Below are 22,746 nucleotides of genomic sequence, written 5' to 3' on the forward strand. Positions count from 1 at the left end.
AAAATTATTTTAGAATCTTATTTTATTACACAAATACGTATGAAATATTTTTATAACTATTTGGAGTCTTTTACATTGAAACAAAAAAATTGTGTCATATAAAAATATTACGTAATATGATTTTTAAAAATAATCTATTGCATTTTTGACACAGCATTTTTCAAATTTATGCATTAACATTACGAAGTGACCTAATGACGTAATGATATTTTGCAGTGTCATGTAACTCACGAGTAAGCAGATCCAAACTTCAAACTATACGTTCATTTTATCTAAATGACAAGCAATACTGTAATGTAATTCTTGAAATACAATTTGTATACAATTTTTTCTCTTTCTATCATGATATATTAAATATCCAAAACAATTTAAAATAAAAATTATTATATAACAATTACTGAGAGATACACTGTCAATGTTTAAAATAAGTTTCTTTCTGGTACTATGAAAGATTTATCGTTTATATATATATCTATAAATTACTATGACTATTTATATATAATTATTTGATATTTTATCGACTCGAGTAAAGGAAAAGAACTCATCGAGTGACATCCGATGAGGTTTTCCAACGGAAATTGAATGCGACATATTGCAATGTATCAATACTTCCTCTTTTACAGCTCAATTATACAGTCGATATTTATTTATTTGCGGGAATTATTAACTAATTAATTATTACTACATTTATTTAAATTTAAAAATTTTAAGTAAATAAATTATAAAATATATATGAAAACTATTTTAAAATATAAATGTAGATTTCATTTAATTACCACATCCTTTGATTTTATGATATCTCAATACGGAAATAACTATTATACACTTTAATTAATTTTACTTTATTTGAAGAGAATAATTTTAAATTTAGATTCTTTCAAAAAAGTTTATTTGTTTTAATAATAAAATATATCTTTTTTACGTATTTAAACATTAAATGTTGGTATCTTTATAAATGAAATTTCTGAAATGTAGTTTTTATTATTTTTTTATTTCATTTTTGTGGGCGTGTTGGTTGGTGCTAAATTGGTTTAATTAGTTTCACAAATCTCTACGACAACATCATTTTACGTAAAACACTGAGGATTATATTACATGTATAATTTATATTATGTTTTACTGGCAGGTAACGCTATGAACTGTCGAAAAACATATTACAACACTTTCTGCTTAAACTTCTTGTAACTCGATATAGTTTCCAAGGGTTGAGGTGTCTCCCAGATGGAACTTCTATCCTCTTAGGATTTCTTAAGTGTTAGACACGTAAAAATCCTGGAAAACCTCGTACGGTTAATCCGTTGGTCAGCCTCGATCCTATCGGTATTTAGTGGTATTACTCACTGGTGGGCGTTTTTGACGGGTATTCTGATCAACTCTTATCTTGATCTCAATCTGCAATTTATAAACCAATTTCTCTTGAACATTTTAATTGCTAAATAACACTTTCTTAAGAATTTACTATTTAATACATAAGCATAATCGAACGATGCAATGAGTTTCTTTAATAAAATTTCCTTTACATTTTTTAAAATTTTATACAGAAAATTACATTATAAATTTATATTTTTAGAGAAGTTTAAACTTCCTGTATTATGAAATATAGAAAAACACTAAAAAGTTGCGATCGCTGGCATTTAAACATAGGCCTATTTGCACTAGAAATAGTATGTATTTGTTGAGGGATGTTTATGATTTTTGAATTATTTCTTATCGTTTTTCCGTAAAAATATTATGGACTATTATAATTATTGATATATTATACTTTAAAATATATTTGAAACGAACTGTCATGCTATACATTCGAAATTGCCGGAATACGAAAATTTACTACACTTAATCCTTCTCATTGTCCAGTATTACTTTAAAATTTTCAAATTTATAAATTTCTCGACTAATGTAAAGGATATTTGAATTTTTATTCCAAAGAAATGCACACATTCTAAGAAATACAGAGTTTATTATCATTTAAAGGAGTTTAAAGAATAAGAAGAAAAGATAAGAAAAAAGGAAAGAAAGGGGGGGAATTGTTAAATAAAAATTATAATAAAAATTTATTTTTATTTAAACGTAATTGTATGTTTTGTCATTTATTTAAATTCGAATTTCGTATGACGATTTCGAGTGCCAGAATTATTTTAAGTGGATAATATATTGATGAAAGCGAAAGAAAAATAGGATCTCATATATATATAATTCAAGTAGAGAAAATACAATCATTTTAATGCGATCGATTTTTAGTGAAGATAATAATTTCGAAAACAAATCGAAATTTCATTACTTTAATTTTCGTCTTTCGATTATTTTTAAATTAAAAATCGATCAATAAAGTAATAAGTAAAAGTATATAATAGATATTTATACAAAATTATAATTTAAAAGAATTGTTTTTAATTATTGAAACGAAATTTTAAATATAAAAATATATATTATCTCATCAAATAAAATCTTGTGTTATTTTATACAATTAAAAAAAAGAATAACAAATGTTACTTTCGAATTGTAATTTTAAAACGTATATATATTATTAAAATTATTTTTATTTTTCTAAAAGTATAATAATAATATTATTATTATAATTTTATCTTAAGAAAAATTTTTTAATATTACACAAATTATTGATCTCGAATGAGTCTCGTAATGCTTGGAAAGTTGTAAGAGTTTTTGAATGAAAACACACTTTTTCATTTTTAATGTGTCACTAGAGGGCGTTAGATTCTGTCATCTTCCATTTTGTCTTAAGTGTTAGTTGGGAAATCTGTGATGATTTTAGTTAAAAGAACAAATATGGACGTTGATTAGGATTAAATAAAAGTGACGATTCCGTCATTTGGTAAGAGAATAACTTTATAATTAATAAAATTCGATGGATTATATTCAAATTCGTGTTTATATAAAAAGTCGTGATCACTGACATTTGAAGGTATTTGTACTGTAAATGGCATTAAGTTTTTCGAGAGACGTTTACGATTTTTCAATTATTCCTTGCGATTTTTTCCCATAATTTTTACAAATATTCATATTTTAAATCCATCTAATTACTGATATATTATAATTATACAATATTTATAATGAAATGTCATGCATTGCATTCAAAATTGCATTCAACTACTGATTACAATTTGAAGGTTTATTACATTTAATCACACACTTTATTTCCTCCATTGTTTTTAAATACGAATTTTCCAACTCTCTGTATATCATTATTTCAGAAAATATGTGAATATTTTAATCATTTTTATATTTAAACAGCTTGATTTTATTTAAAATAAAATCTTTTTTATTATTAATCAGATTTTTAAAAAAGGAGCTGACATTATAATTAATTTTTATGGGTTGTAATTTTTTTTTTAATAGATTCTATTAATTTGCTTATAAGAAGAAATATTTAACTACATAAAATTTTTTAAATTTCGAAATATTTAAATTCATTTCTATAATATATAATTAATTTTTCTTGTAACTAATTGAAAATCATTTGCAAAAGCATTTTCTTTAAAAATGTTTTAATTATATACAAAAGAATTTATTACAAAACAGATAAAATTTATTCTTTTTATAGATTTCATTCTTTGTTTTCTGTTGTTCTTCCTTTTCGGCCTTAGTCCTGCTTGACGACGGGGTTGACACACCTGAATTTTATTCTGAATCGCTATTTGACCGAATCGTAGGCCTGGTCTGGATGTAGGCCCATGGCCTGCAGGTTGTGGTGCAGCGTGTGTGACCAACACTCCCTTGGGTGGGACCCGGGTATGTCCAAATGTAGGCCCATGTAGATGATGGAATTTGCATCAGCGTGGAGCACGTGGCCATAGAGGCACAGGCGACGTCATAATGGGCGGTACTCGGTTGAGTCTGGTAATGCCACTTGTCCAACGCAGCAAGCATCCTGGTCTCAACAGTAGCAAGTCGGCAGTTGACAACTTTTGTAGTTGCCCTGCACCTAGTTCCTCTTCATTCTTCATTTTCATTTTGTTAAAATATTTTTATTTAAAATTTTTTAATATTTTAATCATTTAGTTTATCCTGTGATAAATACTAATTTATACTTACAGTAGGTCGCAATTTAATTTGGTGAAATTTCCAATTGGGAAAAAATATACGGAAAAAGTGTAAACACGTATAAGGTTTATTAAAAAATAAATCTAATAAGTTTTATAAACATTTGTTTTTTTTTTCATTCAGATTCATTGCTTTAAGATGAGATAACAATAATGTTATAAAGTGAAAGAACATCAGGCCAAAACCTACTTTTGTTTTTTTTTTCTGAGATAATCATATTTAGATAAAATAATCATTTCTTGAATTTCATATGAAATAAAAAATTAAATTTTTATAAAAATTATACTAAAATGAAAATTTCTGATTACATTAAACATCTGCAATACCTGATACTATTTTGTCTGTGTGTACATAAACAATTTGGCATTGGCTTACTGAATTTGTTAAAACAATAAAATAGAGTAATTAAAAATAATTGACTCAAGCTCATAACAAGGCAATTAAAATTCATGAAGTAATAAAAATCAAGTCAAGAACAGGTCATTGCATACAGCTAATGCTTTACAAAGATTCTTTCATTTAAAATATTTCTATTTTCATTAAAGTCAGTTTAGAATATTTTTTATTCAATATTATTTTTTTTTTAAATTTCTTTCTGATATTATTATTAAATTAATATTTGTTGTTTATCTACAGTTTGCATATCAGTAATAATCAATAGTGAAGGTAAAACATATTTCTGATCATAATCATGATCAGAAATATGTTTCATGATGTTGAAAAATATAATTTTTATAGAAAAGTTTAATTTTCTTGCTTTTCATTTATATACTATATATAACAATTGACAGTTGTATTGAAATTATTAAAATTACATGCCATATAACAAATCTTGTTTTTCCAATAAACATTGTTATATATATATAAACTGTATGTATGTGTAGTGTATAACATTAAAGAAAAAATGTTTGAAATATTTTAAATATTTTTGAGTTATTTTTTAATAAGAAATAATGAAATAATTTTTATTTTGTAGATTGATAATGAGTAATCTAGATTTATGAGTAAATAGTGCTTTTTCTGATAGTTTTTTTATTAATATTATATCAAGTATTAGTATGATATTTGAAACAATGACTTGGTATTTGTTCATATTTACATATTGCGTTTTTTGACATAAAATAGTGTCATCATACTTAGTTACATCATAAAGCATATATCAGCAACTTGAATACTTCCTGCTATTGAATTGTGCTTATGCATTTATTTGAAAATAATCATTTATAATAATTTTTCATTAATTATATTTCAGTTCTCTTTTTTCCTTTTAAATATCAATACAGTTCAAGTAACAATTATTTGTTTCTGAAATATAATATTTTATCAATTACAACATTGTGAATCCTTACATATTCACGATTAGATTACACTTTTTTATTTATATTTAGATTAGTGCTTTGATTATGATTTAATGATTAGGTATACTGAATATTTTTAACTGAAATTTGCTTAAACAATTGGATACTTTAAATATTATAAGCATATCTTCTGAATATGTTTTGATTTTTCATAAGAAAAATTTCTAATAATCATATAGGTTTTAATATAAAAGCTATAACTTCATATAAATAAAAATTTTCTATTTTATGAATATATACTTGACAGAAATTCATTCTGTATATATATATATATATATATATATATATATATATAACCATTATCATATATTTATGTAACATGTCATTTATTTAAGAGACTAATAATTAATTTTCTCCAGAAAATAATAAACCACTCTTAAAACAAAATTGTCTGTATTTTTTATACTTAAAAATTGTCATTTATCTTATTCAAAGTCAAAAATTTTAGAGAAGATATTTTCCACCATTATTTATTTTATTAATACTACTTAATGATATTTACATTAGTTAAAAAAACATTTTAGAAAATTATTTACTGTAATTAACATTAATTAAATATGAGTTTAAAGATAAATATTTTCAATTATATCTTTAGGCATTATTTAGTTTCATATACATGTAAATAAAACATTTTTGATTTATTAATATTTATCATTATTTATTTCTCTCACAGATTCTATATTTGAAATATAAAATTGTAATCCATTGTTTCATTTGATTAAAACAATTTTAAATAAAATATTTTTAATATTGTCTTATAAAAAATTCTTAATACTTTTTTGTCTTATTACTATTATACTATATGTGATAACAAATAGAATTCATTAAAATTCTCCATTTATTATTTTAATATAAAAATGTCACAGATTTTGAAATTTTAAATTTAAATTCATATTAAGAAAATTAATTAATATGTAGATTCTACGTTACAATAATGTTACAGTTTTTAATCTACAATCCTGCATCATCAAACTTGTTTTTTCTTCAATGAGAAAGTTATACATCATTGTCTGTTCAAACTAAAAAGACTTGCAGTTATTTTTTAAACTCATTTAGATCATTTGAGATGATAAAAAACTTATCCTGCAACTTTTATCATAAACAAGAAATAATAAAACTTCTACTTACATTAAGGATTTGTCTCTCTGCATTTTTTTTTTGGTCATTAAGAACTGTTAAATTTCAATGTTAGATAAAATTAAAATATCAATTATATTATGAATATTATTATTATTTTAAAATACATTGAGATATTAACCTTTGAAGAATGTTGATAAAAAATTAAATTTAAAGATTTATTTTATTGCTAGAGTATAGGTATGAGAGGGTTTCAATAAGTAATCCCTTTTATTTTTTTAAGCAAAAGTTATTAATGCATGTGGAAAATACAGAATATACAAAATGAAATATTTGGATTAGGCTACTTCTTGACATAGGAACCATTCAGGTTCAAGCACTTGTCCTAGTAGTGCCTCTGCTTGAAGATGCCTGCATTGTAGAACACCGTTTCCTGACCATACAATCATCTGCGAACAGCCAATTTAACCTCCTTGTCTGAATGGAACTTCTCCCTAGCCAGGAATTTCTTCAAAGGATCAAACAGGACACTGAGCAATTTATCTGACAGCATCTTCAAGTGAATCTGGCGGTTGCTTTGAATCGTTTGATCAACAGCAGAGACTGAGGCGAAACTTAACAGATGACCTGGCCTGTGCTTATCAATCACACATTGACAGCCATTTTTAAACATTTCGCACCATCGATGGACATTTGAATAGTCCATGCAATCATCACCGTACACTTTCTGCATTTCTGCATGAATTTGTTCACGTTTCTTGCCCCCTGCCTGTAGAAAATGAATAACACTTTGCTGCTCTTTTCTTTCTATTTGTCAGAAATGTTCAACAGGCAACACAAGTGTTCCTATCGTGCAATAATGTTGCTAGAAATTCAAACTTCATTTACTATATTCACGTTTTTGCATACACATTAAACATTTGTTTAAAACATAAAAGGCTTTACTTATTGAAACACCTTCATATTTTGGGTCATCTCATAGTTCATACTGGATTCTAACTTATGCCTTCACAACAAAGGAATATAAATTCTTTTATCTAGTGTTAGTGCAAGTAGTATTTGAAACAAACTAAATGAATTTTCTTCATGATGATCTAATTTTTAATACAGTATTGTCAAGTCATCCTATAAAGAGAATAAATTGTAAGAGTTCTGGTGATATACACTAAGTTTTATTATCTATTAGATATTTATTATAATCTTTACTATATCATTGTGATTTAATAAATTAATTTCTAAACTATAAAGTTGTTTAATGAAATTACTTTTATATTTATAAATTGGAGAATATCAAAAAAAAAAAAAATTACATGGAAAAATTTGAAATTAAGAAAAATATATAAAATACTATGAAAGAGCAATTAATCAATCTGTAAAGTTTTTAAAGTAAGTGAAATAAGTTTCAAATAAATTGATTTTAAATGAATCTCATTTATAGTAATCTGAAATGATATTTCTAATAGAGAGATGATGATTTTTGTTCTAATTTCAATAGAAAATTTATCACAAGAAAGAAAGTAATGACAAGTTGTATTGAAAATACAAATATATGAAATTAATATAACTTTATTATTAGGTATCAATTTGAAAAAATAAGCAGGAAATATCTAGGAAATAAACAGGATGTATACAAAGATAGAAATACCAGGAAAACAATAGGTAATTAACCTTAAATAAATGTAATATCTTCCTTAAACGAACATTAATACTTAAATGAAACAAAATGACAGAAACAAATATTGTGAAATTCACATGCCTTACATTGAATGTTTTACCATGACCCAAGCATTCTTATAATAAGCATCTATAAATAGCTGAGGGAAAGTACCAGCAATTTTCATGATTAACAAAAAAAAAAAAAAAAGTCATAATAGAAAATTACAATAAAATTATATTATAAAAAAAAGATTTGATCTGCATATGGATTAAGTTAAACATCTACTATTTTTTAGCCTGAATTTTGTAAAATTATTAATATAACATCTACATGTTACTTAAACATGGAGATATTATAACTATGAAGAGTAGAATGGAAATGAAATTTTAAATAGGAAAGTTATTATATATCACATTTTTGATTTACTTAAAAATAAATTTTAATACGCATGAAATATCACTTATAATTTAACTAATTGGTATGAATTAATATACATGTTTTTATTTTAAAGTAAAAATCTTTAAATTTTAAATATTAAATTTGTAAAATCTATTTCTATCAATATTTTGAAATGATAAGTGTATTTTTAAATATATTTGTATTTAAAAAGTCTGGAAAATTATGAACAAATGTAAGATTTCTCTCGGCATATATTTCTTTTTTTATCCAATTTATATACCTAAACTTTAGTAGCAAATATATTTTGAATTATTTAATATTTATAAAGTTAAAAAAAAATTTTTTGCTGGATTTTATATTTTACAAAATTTAAAATTAAATCAAACAAGTTTAGAATAGAAATGTATATTTCCATGTAATTATGTCAAATATTATACTATATAGACTAAATTAATTCAAAACATTTTTATACTGACATTTTTAAACTTGTATATGATTTCTGATTGATAATGAATCAGTTATTTCTGCTTATACAATTCATCTCAGTGAGATTAATCTAGTTTGATAAGATGTTTTTGACTTTTTAGTTGATTTGTGTAATAGTGTTGTGAAATTTCTGAGTTTAACTTTCTTAGGATTGGGAAATACTAGGACCTGAAAATTGTTGTAGTTTTATTTTTAAAAGCACAAAATATCTACTGAATATACACAAAATACTTAAAATTGTCACAACTGTTTTTCCATCACAAAAAAAAAAAAATAGTGGCACTGGGAATTGATAAATTATCATGAAATTTTTGAACAAGTGGATGAATTGAGCAGGGAGAGGACTCATAGTTCGAATATAAAATGAAATTATTCAAAGATATAATGTTCACAACTAAATAAATTTTATACATATTTTTTAAAATAACTTTTTAAAAAACAACAGCATAGATTGATTTATCAGCCAAACAGCCTTTTAATTTTGTTAAAAATCCTCCTGAAATGGGGGAAAAAAACTTTTATTTTCTGTAGATGTTAGTTTAATGGAGAGCAAAGAATTGTTTAGCAATTTGTAGGTTGTTTTTTGTCCAGTACTTTCATAAATTTTGAACTCTTGTCTGAGCATCTTTATATAGCCCATGTCTTTTTTTAGGATGTTATCAGCTTTGCCTAATCTTTTAAATTCCTTTTGAAATTCATTTTCTAAACTACTATTGGGATATCTCAATAAATACAGTCAATTCATTATTTCTTTGCAATATTTACACATTTGGGCTTTAAATCTAAATAGGAATATTTCTTGATTATTATTTTTTAAATTTTATCTGGATTTTGCAAAAACATTGCTAGAATTGAAATTCTTTTATGTTGTCATTCACTAATTCTTGAAAACAGTTTCATATATTTCAGTTACAAAAGCAGCGCTCCTGATCATATTAATCATTTTTAACTTTATCACTATTTTGGATAAAATAATTGTGGTCTCTCTCAACTCAAAGCATCAGTGGCAAATTTAACTGGACTCAATATATCAACAATATTTTGCAAACTAAAAGTATTTCTTTCTTTCATCCATTTCCCAGTTGTAAATTAATAAAGAGCTTTTTGTACAATTTTTTTATCTTCAAAAATCCCTTTAGTATGATTACAAGAGAATTCCACGTTATGTTTTGGGGTCTATTTATTGTTTCTTCAATTACACATCTCACTGTTGGAGTTAATTTTAAATTTTTTCATGTAATTTTTGTTTGATATTCTCCAATTTATAAATATAAAGGCAATTTCATTAAACAACTTTATAGTTTAGAAATTAATTTATTAAATCACAAAGATATAGTAAAGATTATAATAAATATCTAATAGATAATAAAACTTAGTGTATATCACCAGAACTCTTACAATTTATTCTCTTTATAGGATGCCTTGACAATATTGTATTCTCCAAAAAAATTCTCCAGTAATTTGCATTGCTGTAGTTTTGTTTTCTCTTTACAATTCAATGAGGTGCTTTTCTATCCCTTGCATTCAGCTTTGATTTTTGACCACAGTTGCTTCTGTCAGTATATGTTTTGACATACTGAAATGTGATCAAGAAAACAATGGATCTCAGTACATCCATCAACTCAGTAACTTGGGTTGGGTTGCAGAAGCCTCTATTAGGCATGCACCAACAAATCATTCCCCTTTGGAAGTCTGTTAGGTCTGACATAATCATACCCTAAAAACAGGCAAATAGATTTTTCAACAGTAAAAGTAATGAAGTATATCAACAATGATATAAGCTATGCAAATGGGGAAAAAGGGCTAGGTATCTATGATGGCATGTTTTTTTCAGAAAGAGTTGAGTTTGACTATGTAAAATAAATTATTTTGTCCAACTATGCATATGGTTTACAAGGGATCAGAAATGATTAAAAATACTTGGTCTATAAAATAACAACTACACAGAGATTGTTACAAACCATAAACTAAAATCACCCATTGGCAACCTTTTCCAAAACATCTTTTGAAATACTATCAGATGTGGCTAAACTAACATTTTTTCAATCTGGTGGTTCTGAATAGAGAAGGTTATTAAAATGTCATGAGTAGACAAACTCATTAATTCACTGAAGGATGTCTGTATTCCTGATGCTTTTTACATGAAATTTTTTCATGTGAATGAAGAAAAATAATATAAAATGATATTTGCCTATTATTATATACATATTATTAAATTTTATATTTTAAAGAACAAGAAACTTAATTGATAAAATAGGATTCTATAAAAATTAATAAAATTATTAGTTTTGAAAATTACAAACTCTAAAATGTTGAGACATTTTCCAAAAATAGTATATAATTTTGAGTGCTTAAAAAGAAAAAATGCAATAAATGTAGCTGTCATACCAGACAAAGGAATAGAGGGCTCATAATTGCTTTTCATGGCCCTGCATATTAATTTATTATTTTACCAATGCCTCTCATGGTAAAGAAGGTTTTAAATTATATCAAATTTTGAATGTTCAGATTTTGATGGATAAGTACAAACTATGGTCTCTAAAATACATTTTTACTATTTTTGCACTGATTCACATATATCTCTAGTTGTACTAAACTATTAATTAATATAAACACTATAATAGTATGGCTGAAACTATGTGGTGATCTCAATTTATTCTTGACCATTTACTATTCAGACCTTAGTGAACAGTTATTGCCTTTGGAAAGATATTTTATTCAGTAGTATATTTATTTTTTACAATATGCATTTTGGCCAAAAAAAAAAGAAACGTTATTGAATAAAACATCTTTCCAAAGGCAATAATTATTTACTAAAGTCTCAATAGTAAGTGGTCAAGAATAAATTGAGATCATAACATAATCTCAACCACAGTATTATAGTGTTTATATTAATTAATACATAAAGAACAACCCCTTATTGGTTTTCAATAATAATTGTTATGGTAACTATCACATAGTATGTACTAAACTAATTGACAGAAAACTCCATATTTAATCTTTCTTCATTAATATCTCTAATTAATTAACTTTTGAAACCGATCAGCTAGCCAAAAGTGACATTTTACTAGTAACATTTTCTAGTTTTTCAATATATACAATCATTCAGACTTGGCCAATTGCTTTAAATTTGGTAAGTAAGCACTTTCTAACAAATAAATAGTGTAATTAAATTAGTAATAATAACCACTTTCACTTTTTGCCACACTGTCTTACCTAAACCAATCCTGATCTGGGATCAATGAAAATAAAAATTTACTTTCATTTTTATTGATAAATATGAATTTTTCAAATTGAAGAATATTATAATAATCTAATATTAACATGTGATATTTGACAATTGATTTTATAGTATTAAACATGTTCCTATTATATTTTGAAGATTGTGTATGTTATTTATATATACTAGAAAAATTATTTAAATAGTTTTGTGTCCAAATTGTAGCATAATGTTTTTTATGAAATGAAAAATTTTTGTAACTAGAATAAAAAACTATATTTGATTTTTAAAAACTGGTTTTGAATGTGCATACAAATTTTTATATGTTATGTAATAGTTTTCATTTCACATCATTAATCATTTATTATTACTAAAACTTTTATCAATATTAATAGTTTATTAAGTTGCAAAAGAATAAATATGAATTTTAATAGCATAAAATAGCTTTAAATTTGTAAAATCCCAACTTTTTATTACATAAATATTTTAATAAGTATATGTTAATTTATAATTATGTATATAGAATAATATACATTAATATTGCTTTAATTAAATAATCATTTCCATTACTAGAGCCTATATTAAATGAATAAAACTTATGGTTCATAATAATTTGCCATTAAAATAGCTGAATAACCTTGTGTTAATGATTAGAGAACTAGATTTGTGAATAAGTGCAATATATGACTGTTCTGTCAAAATTTATTGTTCTGTGTCGTGCATTTATTTCATTCATGAAAAAGCAAAGATTTCCAAACTGCTTGATAACAGAATGTGGTAATGTTTAATGAAAACTCTAATGATATAATATGGAAAATCATCCAAAATGCCAAAATCCAGATTATGTTGAAAAAATAAGGATAGGCTTATGTGAAATTGAGTAGATGCCAGGGCTGCGGAGTCGGTAAAAAAACGCTCGACTTCGACTCCTGATAATTTTAGTATTCTGACTCCAACTCTGACTCCTGACTCTGGCAAAATTAAAAACCAAATTATTTTATGGGGGCAGAGACACTCATAGAGAGGTATCCTACTCTGAACACTGACAGGAGCCTCAGGCATTTACCCAAATACTTTTATAGTTAGTATTTTTTATATTTAACTTTCATTAATATTTATTTGTATAAAAAAATTAATTTTTAACAAATATTTAATAAGAAGAGAAAGGAGGGCGATAAAATTTAACATGTACATATCAATTAATTCTCTTGCAAACCTTGTAACCGGTGCTGCCAAAGTTTGTACGCTAACGTTTTCGGCCCCTCACTAGGTCCTTCTTCAAGCGAAAATTTATTCTATTTTCTTTTTTTGACCGTTAGATCGACGAATATCCTCTTTCTGGATAAAAATTCGAATTGTCCGATTCCGTATCGATGGAAACCGCGTGCCATCAACATTCCAAACTTTACGTAATACGATCACGCGCTTATCTTAAACTATCAAACCGCCATCCAGTCGCATCTTTATCCATGTCAGTTCCCTGTAATGGTCTCTCTAATCATTTTGCTTCCGTTGGTTCGAATCGCTTTCTTGAATTAGTGCCTGCCATGCCAAAGATAACTTCATCTCGTCCTTCGAATTGATTGGTTGGGTGTACTTGAAGGCTTTGCATATCTCCATTTGTTCTAGCCATCGAAGGTGGTCTGTGTGTCGCGTGGTGATGAGGAGTTTAGCGCTCGTGAAGTCCGGTTATTTCCTGATCCGATGCGTAAACCGCAAGCGCAGTGCTGTTTCTGTTACTTCTAATATCTTGCTGATGTTCTTTCCACCTAATTTCAACAGATCTTTTCATGGCACCAATGTACATTAAATCTCTGTTAAATCTATGGTCCTTTAAAGGGACCAAGTACACCCAACCAATCAATTCAAAGGACGAGATGAAGTTATCTTTGGCATGGCAGGCACTAATTCAAGAAAGCGATTCGAACCAACGGAAGCAAAATGATTAGAGAGACCATTACAGGGAACTGACATGGATAAAGATGCGACTGGATGGCGGTTTGATAGTTTAAGATAAGTGCGTGATCGTATTATGTAAAGTTTGGAATGTTGATGGCACGCGGTTTCCATCGATACAGAATCGGACAATTCGAATTTTTATCCAGAAAGAGGATATTCTTCGATCTAACGGTCAAAAAAAGAAAATAGAATAAATTTTCGCTTGAAGAAAGACCTAGTAAGGGGCCGAAAACGTTAGTGTACGAACTTTGGCAGCACCGGTTACAAGGTTTGCAAGAGAATTAATTGGTTTTACCCCGGTGTGTATAGGTGAATTGCATCTACATATCTTTATTTTATAACATTTGCACTTTAATTTCACCTTTCAGAAAAGTTAGTCCAACTAAAAAGTGTGCAATCTAGCTAATTCAACTCCTTGTTCAGAAAAATATATACTCTGATCAACAGTCTGGCTCATTCAGAAAAATAGAGTAATCATTTAGAGCAGGGATAATAAAGAATAATTCAAAAATATTTAAATTCAATTAAGTCAAAACAATTTAACTACTAAACACAAATACTACAAAGAAAGCTACATATTTAATAAATTAAATTGTTGCATTTTGTATTTAAAATAAATGAATTATAACAAAATACAAAAACATTTTAAAAAATTATTAAATATAAAATAAATTTTCTTTCATTTAAATAAAAAATTTAAATTAAATTTGAAATGTCAGTCGACACATTTTTCCCGACTCTGACTACTCTGGCCAGAAATTCCTCCCAACTCTGACTCCACGTCTCCGACTCTGACTACACAGCCCTGGTAGATGCTCTGTATTATAAACTATTTTTATTACATTGAAACAACACAGTGAAAAATAATGTATGTAATTGAATATATGCTGTTGGCAACAATTGAAAAATGTGTAGTACTGCAAAATAAAGAATGTCTAAATTTTTTACCAAAATAATATTTACCCCTTCACTATGATAAAAACAGAAAAAGGTGAGTGTGTTCAACTGAAAGGTTATGAATCATCTGCTGTATATTTTAAATCTTGCTTTCTCTGATTATTGTTCTTGTTCTAATTAGAGAACTTTTGAATGGAAAAAATTGATTGATTTAAAATCTTGAAATAATAATCAAATAATCTTTTTTTAATTCTACACAATCTGGATGCTATTCTCCACTTATCTAACCAACTTAGGTAAAATAATATCATTAACTTTCCATAAATTCTAATATATGTATGGAAAAAGTTCAGCTTCATAGATGGTGTTTATCTAATTGCTTGAATTATAAATTAAAACCCCATATTAAGCAGACTTTTTCTCCAGATATTTCTAAATTAGTTATAAAATTAATCTAAATTATCCAACTAGGTAATAATAGCACTCTGCTTGTTTTAATATCAAATTTTTATTAATTAATTAATTAACAGATTGTACCACAAAATCTATATTTATTATCATTTAAATATATTGACACTGTCAACCAGCTAATTCATTTAGTGGAGTGTTGTGTTAGCTTTGTAGTGATTGATAGTATAAATCTTTTTTTAGCATTTGTTTTCTCACATCTTAAGACTGTTGGATAATTATTAAACATTTTTGGAATCTTTTGATTCATTTCTTAGAATGCTATGTAATAATAAAAATAGTTAAAATTAATAAGATGATCAAAATGACAGTTAATTTTTGAACAAAAAAATTTACAAATTGAAAGTACTGAACATGATTTTCAAAAAATATGACTTTTGTACTCTAGTTATATTAAAGTTTATATAAATAGAAGTTAAAAAGTACATATACAAAATTTTGAAGGTTACATTTTTTTTCTTCTTGTTCTTTCTTTAATTTTTTTAATTTGTACTTTATTAAAATGTAGATAGCTTATTTAACTAGATAGATTCAAAATATTTATGGAATAAATTTCTTATTGAAAGAATTTTAACAATAACAACAATAAGTCTGCTTTAAATGCTTTCTTCAATTTTTTAAGAAAAGTACTTAAATTTGTTGTGCTGTTTATTGTTTAACATATTGTTAATGAATAGAAAAATTTTTAAATGAAATCCATTTTAAAAATATTTATTCCATTCATTGATAATTTAAACAATAATAAAACATTTTAGAGTAATAAAAATAAACCTTTAGGCTAAAATAAATACTGGTAATTGTAATGTTGTTGACTGCATTAGTCAGTCATTTTCAGGTTCTGAATCAAACTTTTCAATTATAAATATTATGTTCTAGAATGTACTTTTATAGCATTTAAAAATGAGCCAGGACTGCAATTTAAAATTAAAAATTAACAAATATAAGAAAAAAGATGTACATAAAATTAAAATGACAAATTTAAATAGATAGATAAATTTTTATCTTTAAGATTATAAATGAAATTAAACTTACAAATAGCCCAATGTGTTTTAAAAATTTTAAAAACATTCTCCATGCATTAGATAGTAGATAATACATCCCAGCAATTAATATAATATTCTTTTTGACTATAATGGTTTACAGTTTTTGCAACATTCATCTCAGAATCAGACATAGATACAGTCATCCCTTTCAGCATTGCTCTTGTGCTTCTTAATAGAGGTACAAGTAAGCTCTCTGTACTTCAGGACAAAGTAAGATCTTGGCATCCCTTCTCATTCTGAAGATTTGGGATTTTGATAATGTGATGAGTCATTTCACACCACCACTAGTCTATCTTTTCACTTACATGTCCTTTCCTCTTAGTGTCTTTTTATCTGGCATTGATAAATTATGCCTTGTAATTTATTTTTCAAATAATTACATATCTTCTCAGTATTCTTACACCTGGCACCTGGGATATATTCCTACCTTACACATCTTAGTCCTTAACATGATGCTGAGAAATTGATTTAATTCTGGTCAAATATGCAGAAGTATTAGAAATATTAGTGAGGTTGAGGCCAAAATTTTAAATGCGAAAATGTGTACGTCAGATGTTCAGTGCCGCTTTCCTGTAAGCCTAGAAGTTTGACAATGGTGTTTGGAAAGTTAGTGGAATCATGCTCGACATTCCAAATGCCATTGTCAAACTTCTAGGCTTACAGGAAAGCGGCACTGAACGTCTGATGTACACATTTTTGTGTTTAAAACTTCAGCCTCAACCTCGCTATTGTGTTCAAATATAGTAAAAAATTCTAATAATTCTGCTTATTTGGTCAGAATTAAATCAAGTTTTCAGCATTAGCACTAAGAATTTAATATTATATAATATACTGTCAAATTTTAAGGAACTATTAATATATCAATACTTAAATATACTCTTAAAATTTTTTCAAAATTAACCATTATACGACTTGTTAATTTGAAACCATGAATTTTATAGTATATAATCCTTATTGAATATAAGAACTTCATAGGCACTTTATATAGCAATTCTACTATAAACTGAGGTGGTCATAATGTAATGGCTCTTCAGTATATATATTCCTTTGTTTTCTTTAGTTAACTGTACTTTCTTATAAAATTTCTTTGTCTTAACATTGTTAATGGTATGAGATGTAAATTTACAGATTTCTTGAGTCCAGCTGTAAAAAAGTCTTGTAATAATTTAAAGTAAATTTTTTAACATAACAACTAATGGAGTAATTACCAGGATATCTACAGTCACTGATAATTAATGAATAAAATTGTAATAGTTTAAAAAATTTATCACAAAAACAAAATAATAATGAATATAATTAGAATATGAAAATATTTCTATATCTTGGATTTAGGATTTGCAAAACTTATGATCTCAGACCTTATTCAGATCAACTTCAAATCAACTTAGTTGTTATGATGTGCTGTGTTTTCTGATTTCAAATAGAATAAAAATATTGAATTTTACATCACTAGATTGTGTAATTATCACATGTATGACATACTAGATTGTGTAATTATCACATTGTGTAAATATTACAACATGTATGGCTTCTATCATTTTAGTACCTTCACTTCATTAATCATCTTAAAATTAATACTGTAGAAATATTTTACAGCCCTAATTATTCTAAGAATTAATAACTACATATAAAATACTTATTTAATATATTCAGGTAGGTTTTATTTATATTCAGTCAATATTGTTGCTGTGATTCAGCATAAGTTACTTTGAAATGCTTCTCTGAATAAATTTAATAAGTAGAAAAAATATAAATTTTATATATTTATTGAATTTTATGTTTGTAATAAATTTACTTTTAAAAAGAGAAAAATTTCTCTTTTATATAAATTCTTTGGATATAAATATACAGCAAAAAGTTTTTAAAACAATCTCATTAAACTAATAACAAATCTTTCTTTTTTTAAACTTCATTCCTACATTTTCAAATTTAATTTCATTGAATATTTTGTATTGATTTTATATAAATATTATGTAACATTCTTGATATAAATCAATACAAAATATTCAATATTAAATTCAATACAAGTTCTACTTCTTAACTATATATTAAGAATTTCCAAATAAATTTCAAATTGACATTAAAACAATTTTATTTCACATTTTAAATATGTACTGTACACAATGTAGAAAGAAATTCTACTTTACTTGCCTGAAAAATGCTTTTTCATCTATCAGTAATTTCATTTATGATAATTACAAATTTATTTTGTTACTTATAATGTTTATTGTTTCTAAATACATCAAAATAAAATTCAAACAATTTATTAGAAGTGTAGCTTTTGCTTTATTTACAAAGCAAAAGCTATGTTAATTATATCGAAACACTTCTCAAATATCATGAGGCAGAAATTAAATATAAAACATTTATAGGACATAAACTTTGATCTGTTTTATTGTAATATTTTAATTATCACATTACAGTGTTATAATAAACACACTTATTTTAATTATTTGTATTACAAAAATGTAAATAATTAATGTCAATAGAGATTTTTCTATATTTTATAACCTGTTCATCAAATAGTATCCAAAATATTTAATTGATATAAATTTTATATAAATGTTTAAACTGTACATCATCTAGTTTATAAATGTTTGTCAGAAAATTGTATTAAAAACATTATGAAGATAAATTCTGAGAGAATTTTATATATTTAAAAATGTTTTAATGAATATATTACTTTAAAAAGGTTTTTTTTTTCATATTTATAGTTGTATAGTTAGATTTTTGTATTTCTGTATATATTGTGATTGAATGTAATTATATTTTATAGTTCATTTTTGTTCAAGATATTTACTAAAAATTACTCTTACAGAATATTAACAAAGTACATGTAAAAAGTTATTTAATTATGTATATTTTTATAAATGTATCCAAACCAAATTTGATTTTTTAAGCTATTTATATCAGACCTGAAGTAGTTAAAAGTAATTTTTACAAAAATAAAAATAAGTTTTATAGTATACTTAATAAAGTTAAAAATATCAATGAATAAATGGTAAACTGAAAGTAATGTTTTTGTCTTTAAATATTTTAAAACTGATTGAAGGTCATTTTCAGAACAAAATTATAATAAAAAGTTGTTTAGGTCTGAAGATGAACTTGTAGTCACTTCAAAAATATTTTATAAAAATTTTTTAAATGTCATTCCTAGAATAATTAGTATATTTCATTTTTATTCTTTTAGTAAAATAGAGTGGAATAGATAAGTGTTCTACTTCTTGATGTTAATGAATTAGAAATAAAGATTTAATGAATACTTTTATATAAAAAATAACTATTAAATTTTCATTATTTATTTACAGATATGAAGTAGTTTAAATTTACACATCATGAAGAAGAGGCAAAAATGGTGGTTAGACAGTTTTTACTGTCATTTTGAACTTGCTATATTATTGCTGTTAATTGTTCTTGAAACAACTATTGGAAATGTAATAAATGATAGTTTCATTGTATTTGAAAACAAAGAAGTAGAAAAGTTTAATCATCTCACAGTACATCATTACACTGGAAAAGTGTATATTGGGGCAGTTAATAGAATTTTTCAATTATCTAAAGACTTAAAATATCAAGAATCTGTGGAAATGGGACCAAGAGAAGACAGTCCAAAATGTCCAGTTTCAAGGGTGTGTCCAAATGAACAAAAACTATCAACCAATTATTATAATAAAGTGTTAGCGATAGATTATTCTCAAAGCAAATTGATAGCGTGTGGAAGTCTCTTTCAGGGAGTTTGTACATCACATGATGTAGAAAATGTGACTTTATATGAAACTCCAGCTAATGAATCTGTAGTGGCAAATAACTCAACTGCATCCACTGTAGCATTTATTGCTCCTGGTCCAAAAAACTTATCTCGTACTCATGTTCTTTACGTTGGTGTATCATACACTGGAAATGGACTTTACAGATCTGATATACCAGCCGTTAGCAGTCGAAGTTTGGATCCCGCAAACATGTTTGCAATTGCACATACAGGTGTCACAACTGGAACTAAAATTATGATTAATAGCATGTCGCGTGAAAGTTATCCCATTAAATATGTATTTGGATTTAATACAAAAGGATTTTCATATTTTATAACTGTACAAGGAAAACAGACATCGTCACCTAAACCTTTTATTTCAAAACTGATTCGCATTTGTCAAAATGATGTACATTATTATTCCTATACAGAAGTACCTCTTGAATGTCGAGCTGATGACGGAACTCATTATAATCTTGCTCAGGCAGGATATGTTGGTCATCCTGGATCAGAACTTGCTGTGAGTTTAGGTATTACTGCCCAAGATGATGTTCTCTATGTTGTTTTTGCAAAATCTAAAAATGACAGTGATACCTACTTTAAACCTAGTGCCAATTCTGCATTGTGTGTTTATGCATTATCTGCTATCCATCGAAAATTTACTCAAAATATTCAAGATTGTTTTAATGGAGTTGGTCAACGAGGATTGGATTTCATTAATCCTAGTCAAGCATGTTCACAAACTGTAAGTAAAATTATTTAAAAGTTTTTAATATATTAAATTAATATTAAAATGTTAATTGCTTATTAACATTTTAATGTTAATAGATATTTTTACTAATTTTATTAATAAGTATGCATTAAGATTGTTAAGAAGCTAAAGGTAAAACGTAATAAACATATAGTTTGCAAATATTATACAAATATTTTTAATTCTTTAAGTAGTACATAGTGTGTTTTTAATATATGGATAAGTTTAAATTGAATATTATATGAATATTCTTTTGAATATATTATTAGATGTAAAAAATGTACTTTGCATTAATATCTATTAATACATAATATAAAATTTTATGATTTCATATTTATTAGAACCAAAGATATGAATGAGTCTGGCAGTCTTTCTGTGACACACACTATAATATAGTGCTGTTAGAAATATCAGTAGTCATATCTAATTGCTGCTGTTTATTTTGTTTTACTTATTTCTTGTTTTTTCGTTGTCTGAAATGTTTTTATTTGTTAAATTGAATCTCTAATTTGAAGACAAGGTTTTAATTGAAAAAATTATTTAAAAAAAATAAGTACGAAGTGTCAGATTATGATGGTAATTTTTTAAAAATGAAAGTATATCATTTGAATGCTGATTGGATCTTTGCAATTGATACTTATTGTAAAAATATGTATAATTTTATAAATGTATAAGATTACATTTATTGATTTTATTGATATTAGTATTTTATATATAAGATATAAATTTTATGAAAGTAATTATTTTTCTTTTAAAATTATATGAAAATTGTTGCACAATTCTTATGAACAAATCAGTTCATTTATGAATAATTTGTATGCTACACTTATATTTTCAGATATGATTACTAGTGATAGGATGATTAATCAGAATTGGGAATTAGAAAAATTGAGCATTTTTCAGTAATTGAAATTGAGCAAATCTTGTCATAATTTCTGATTCTTAAAACAATTCTTCCACATTTAATGAGAAAATTAATTATTTGTTTTAATTGAAGATTAAAAATTTTTTAAATTTCAATATTAACAATTAAGTATTAGTTTATTGGTAACTGTCATGTTGACAAAGCAGAGAATATGCAATACCCCATGCACGTGGTGATACCTGTCATGGCAGACTTTATTTTCATGTAGTCTGAGTGATGAAAGATTGCACTTGGTCAGTACTTACTTGGTCCCCATTTTTGGGAGATAGGGTGACATCAGGTTGACGATGAAGCCACCTGGCCTGTATCAGGTGGCTTCATCGGCAATTTCAAATCAAGGCTAGAGGTTGACAAAAATATTTAAGTGTCAGCAAAAGAATTTAAAATATAAACAAAGTTATATTTTAATTGAAAAAATATTTATATAAAATTATTTCCAATGTTTAGTATGTTTACTTATAATAATAAAACAACTTTCTCATTATTTAATACAAATAAAAAAAACAATAAAAAGGATTAAAAGCTTATTGCTAAATGCTTTCTGATTATAATTATGAAAATTTTTGTTATGATTCACAGATGATACATCTTCAAATGTTATTTATGCAATTCTAAGTAAAAATACTTGTTTATACTAAGTCTACTGCTATTTTGAGTTTTAAAAATTGACTTTTTAAGATGATCCAATCTAGATATTCA

The 22,746-nt window shown here is 25.5% G+C and overlaps 1 protein-coding gene across 1 annotated transcript; it reads left to right on the forward strand.

Moving 5' to 3' along the window:
• The first annotated feature begins 2,679 nt into the window (after positions 1-2,679).
• LOC136972248 (plexin-A4-like) lies at positions 2,680-21,135 on the forward strand. The gene is made up of 2 exons (XM_067266802.1): positions 2,680-2,830; positions 19,932-21,135. The coding sequence occupies exon 2, from the start codon at positions 19,959-19,961 to the stop codon at positions 21,132-21,134; it is 1,176 nt and encodes a 391-aa protein (XP_067122903.1). The 5' UTR covers positions 2,680-2,830; positions 19,932-19,958; the 3' UTR covers position 21,135.
• The last annotated feature ends 1,611 nt before the right edge of the window (positions 21,136-22,746 follow it).

Source organism: Centruroides vittatus, unplaced genomic scaffold (assembly GCF_030686945.1).
Source record: "Centruroides vittatus isolate TY-2023 unplaced genomic scaffold, ASM3068694v2 contig_2877, whole genome shotgun sequence".
Classification (NCBI taxonomy): Eukaryota; Metazoa; Arthropoda; class Arachnida; order Scorpiones; family Buthidae; genus Centruroides; species Centruroides vittatus.

Bases quoted from the DNA above. Each gene is read 5' to 3' on its own strand.
- LOC136972248 (XM_067266802.1), top strand. From the start codon at position 19,959: ATGAAGAAGAGGCAAAAATGGTGGTTAGACAGTTTTTACTGTCATTTT.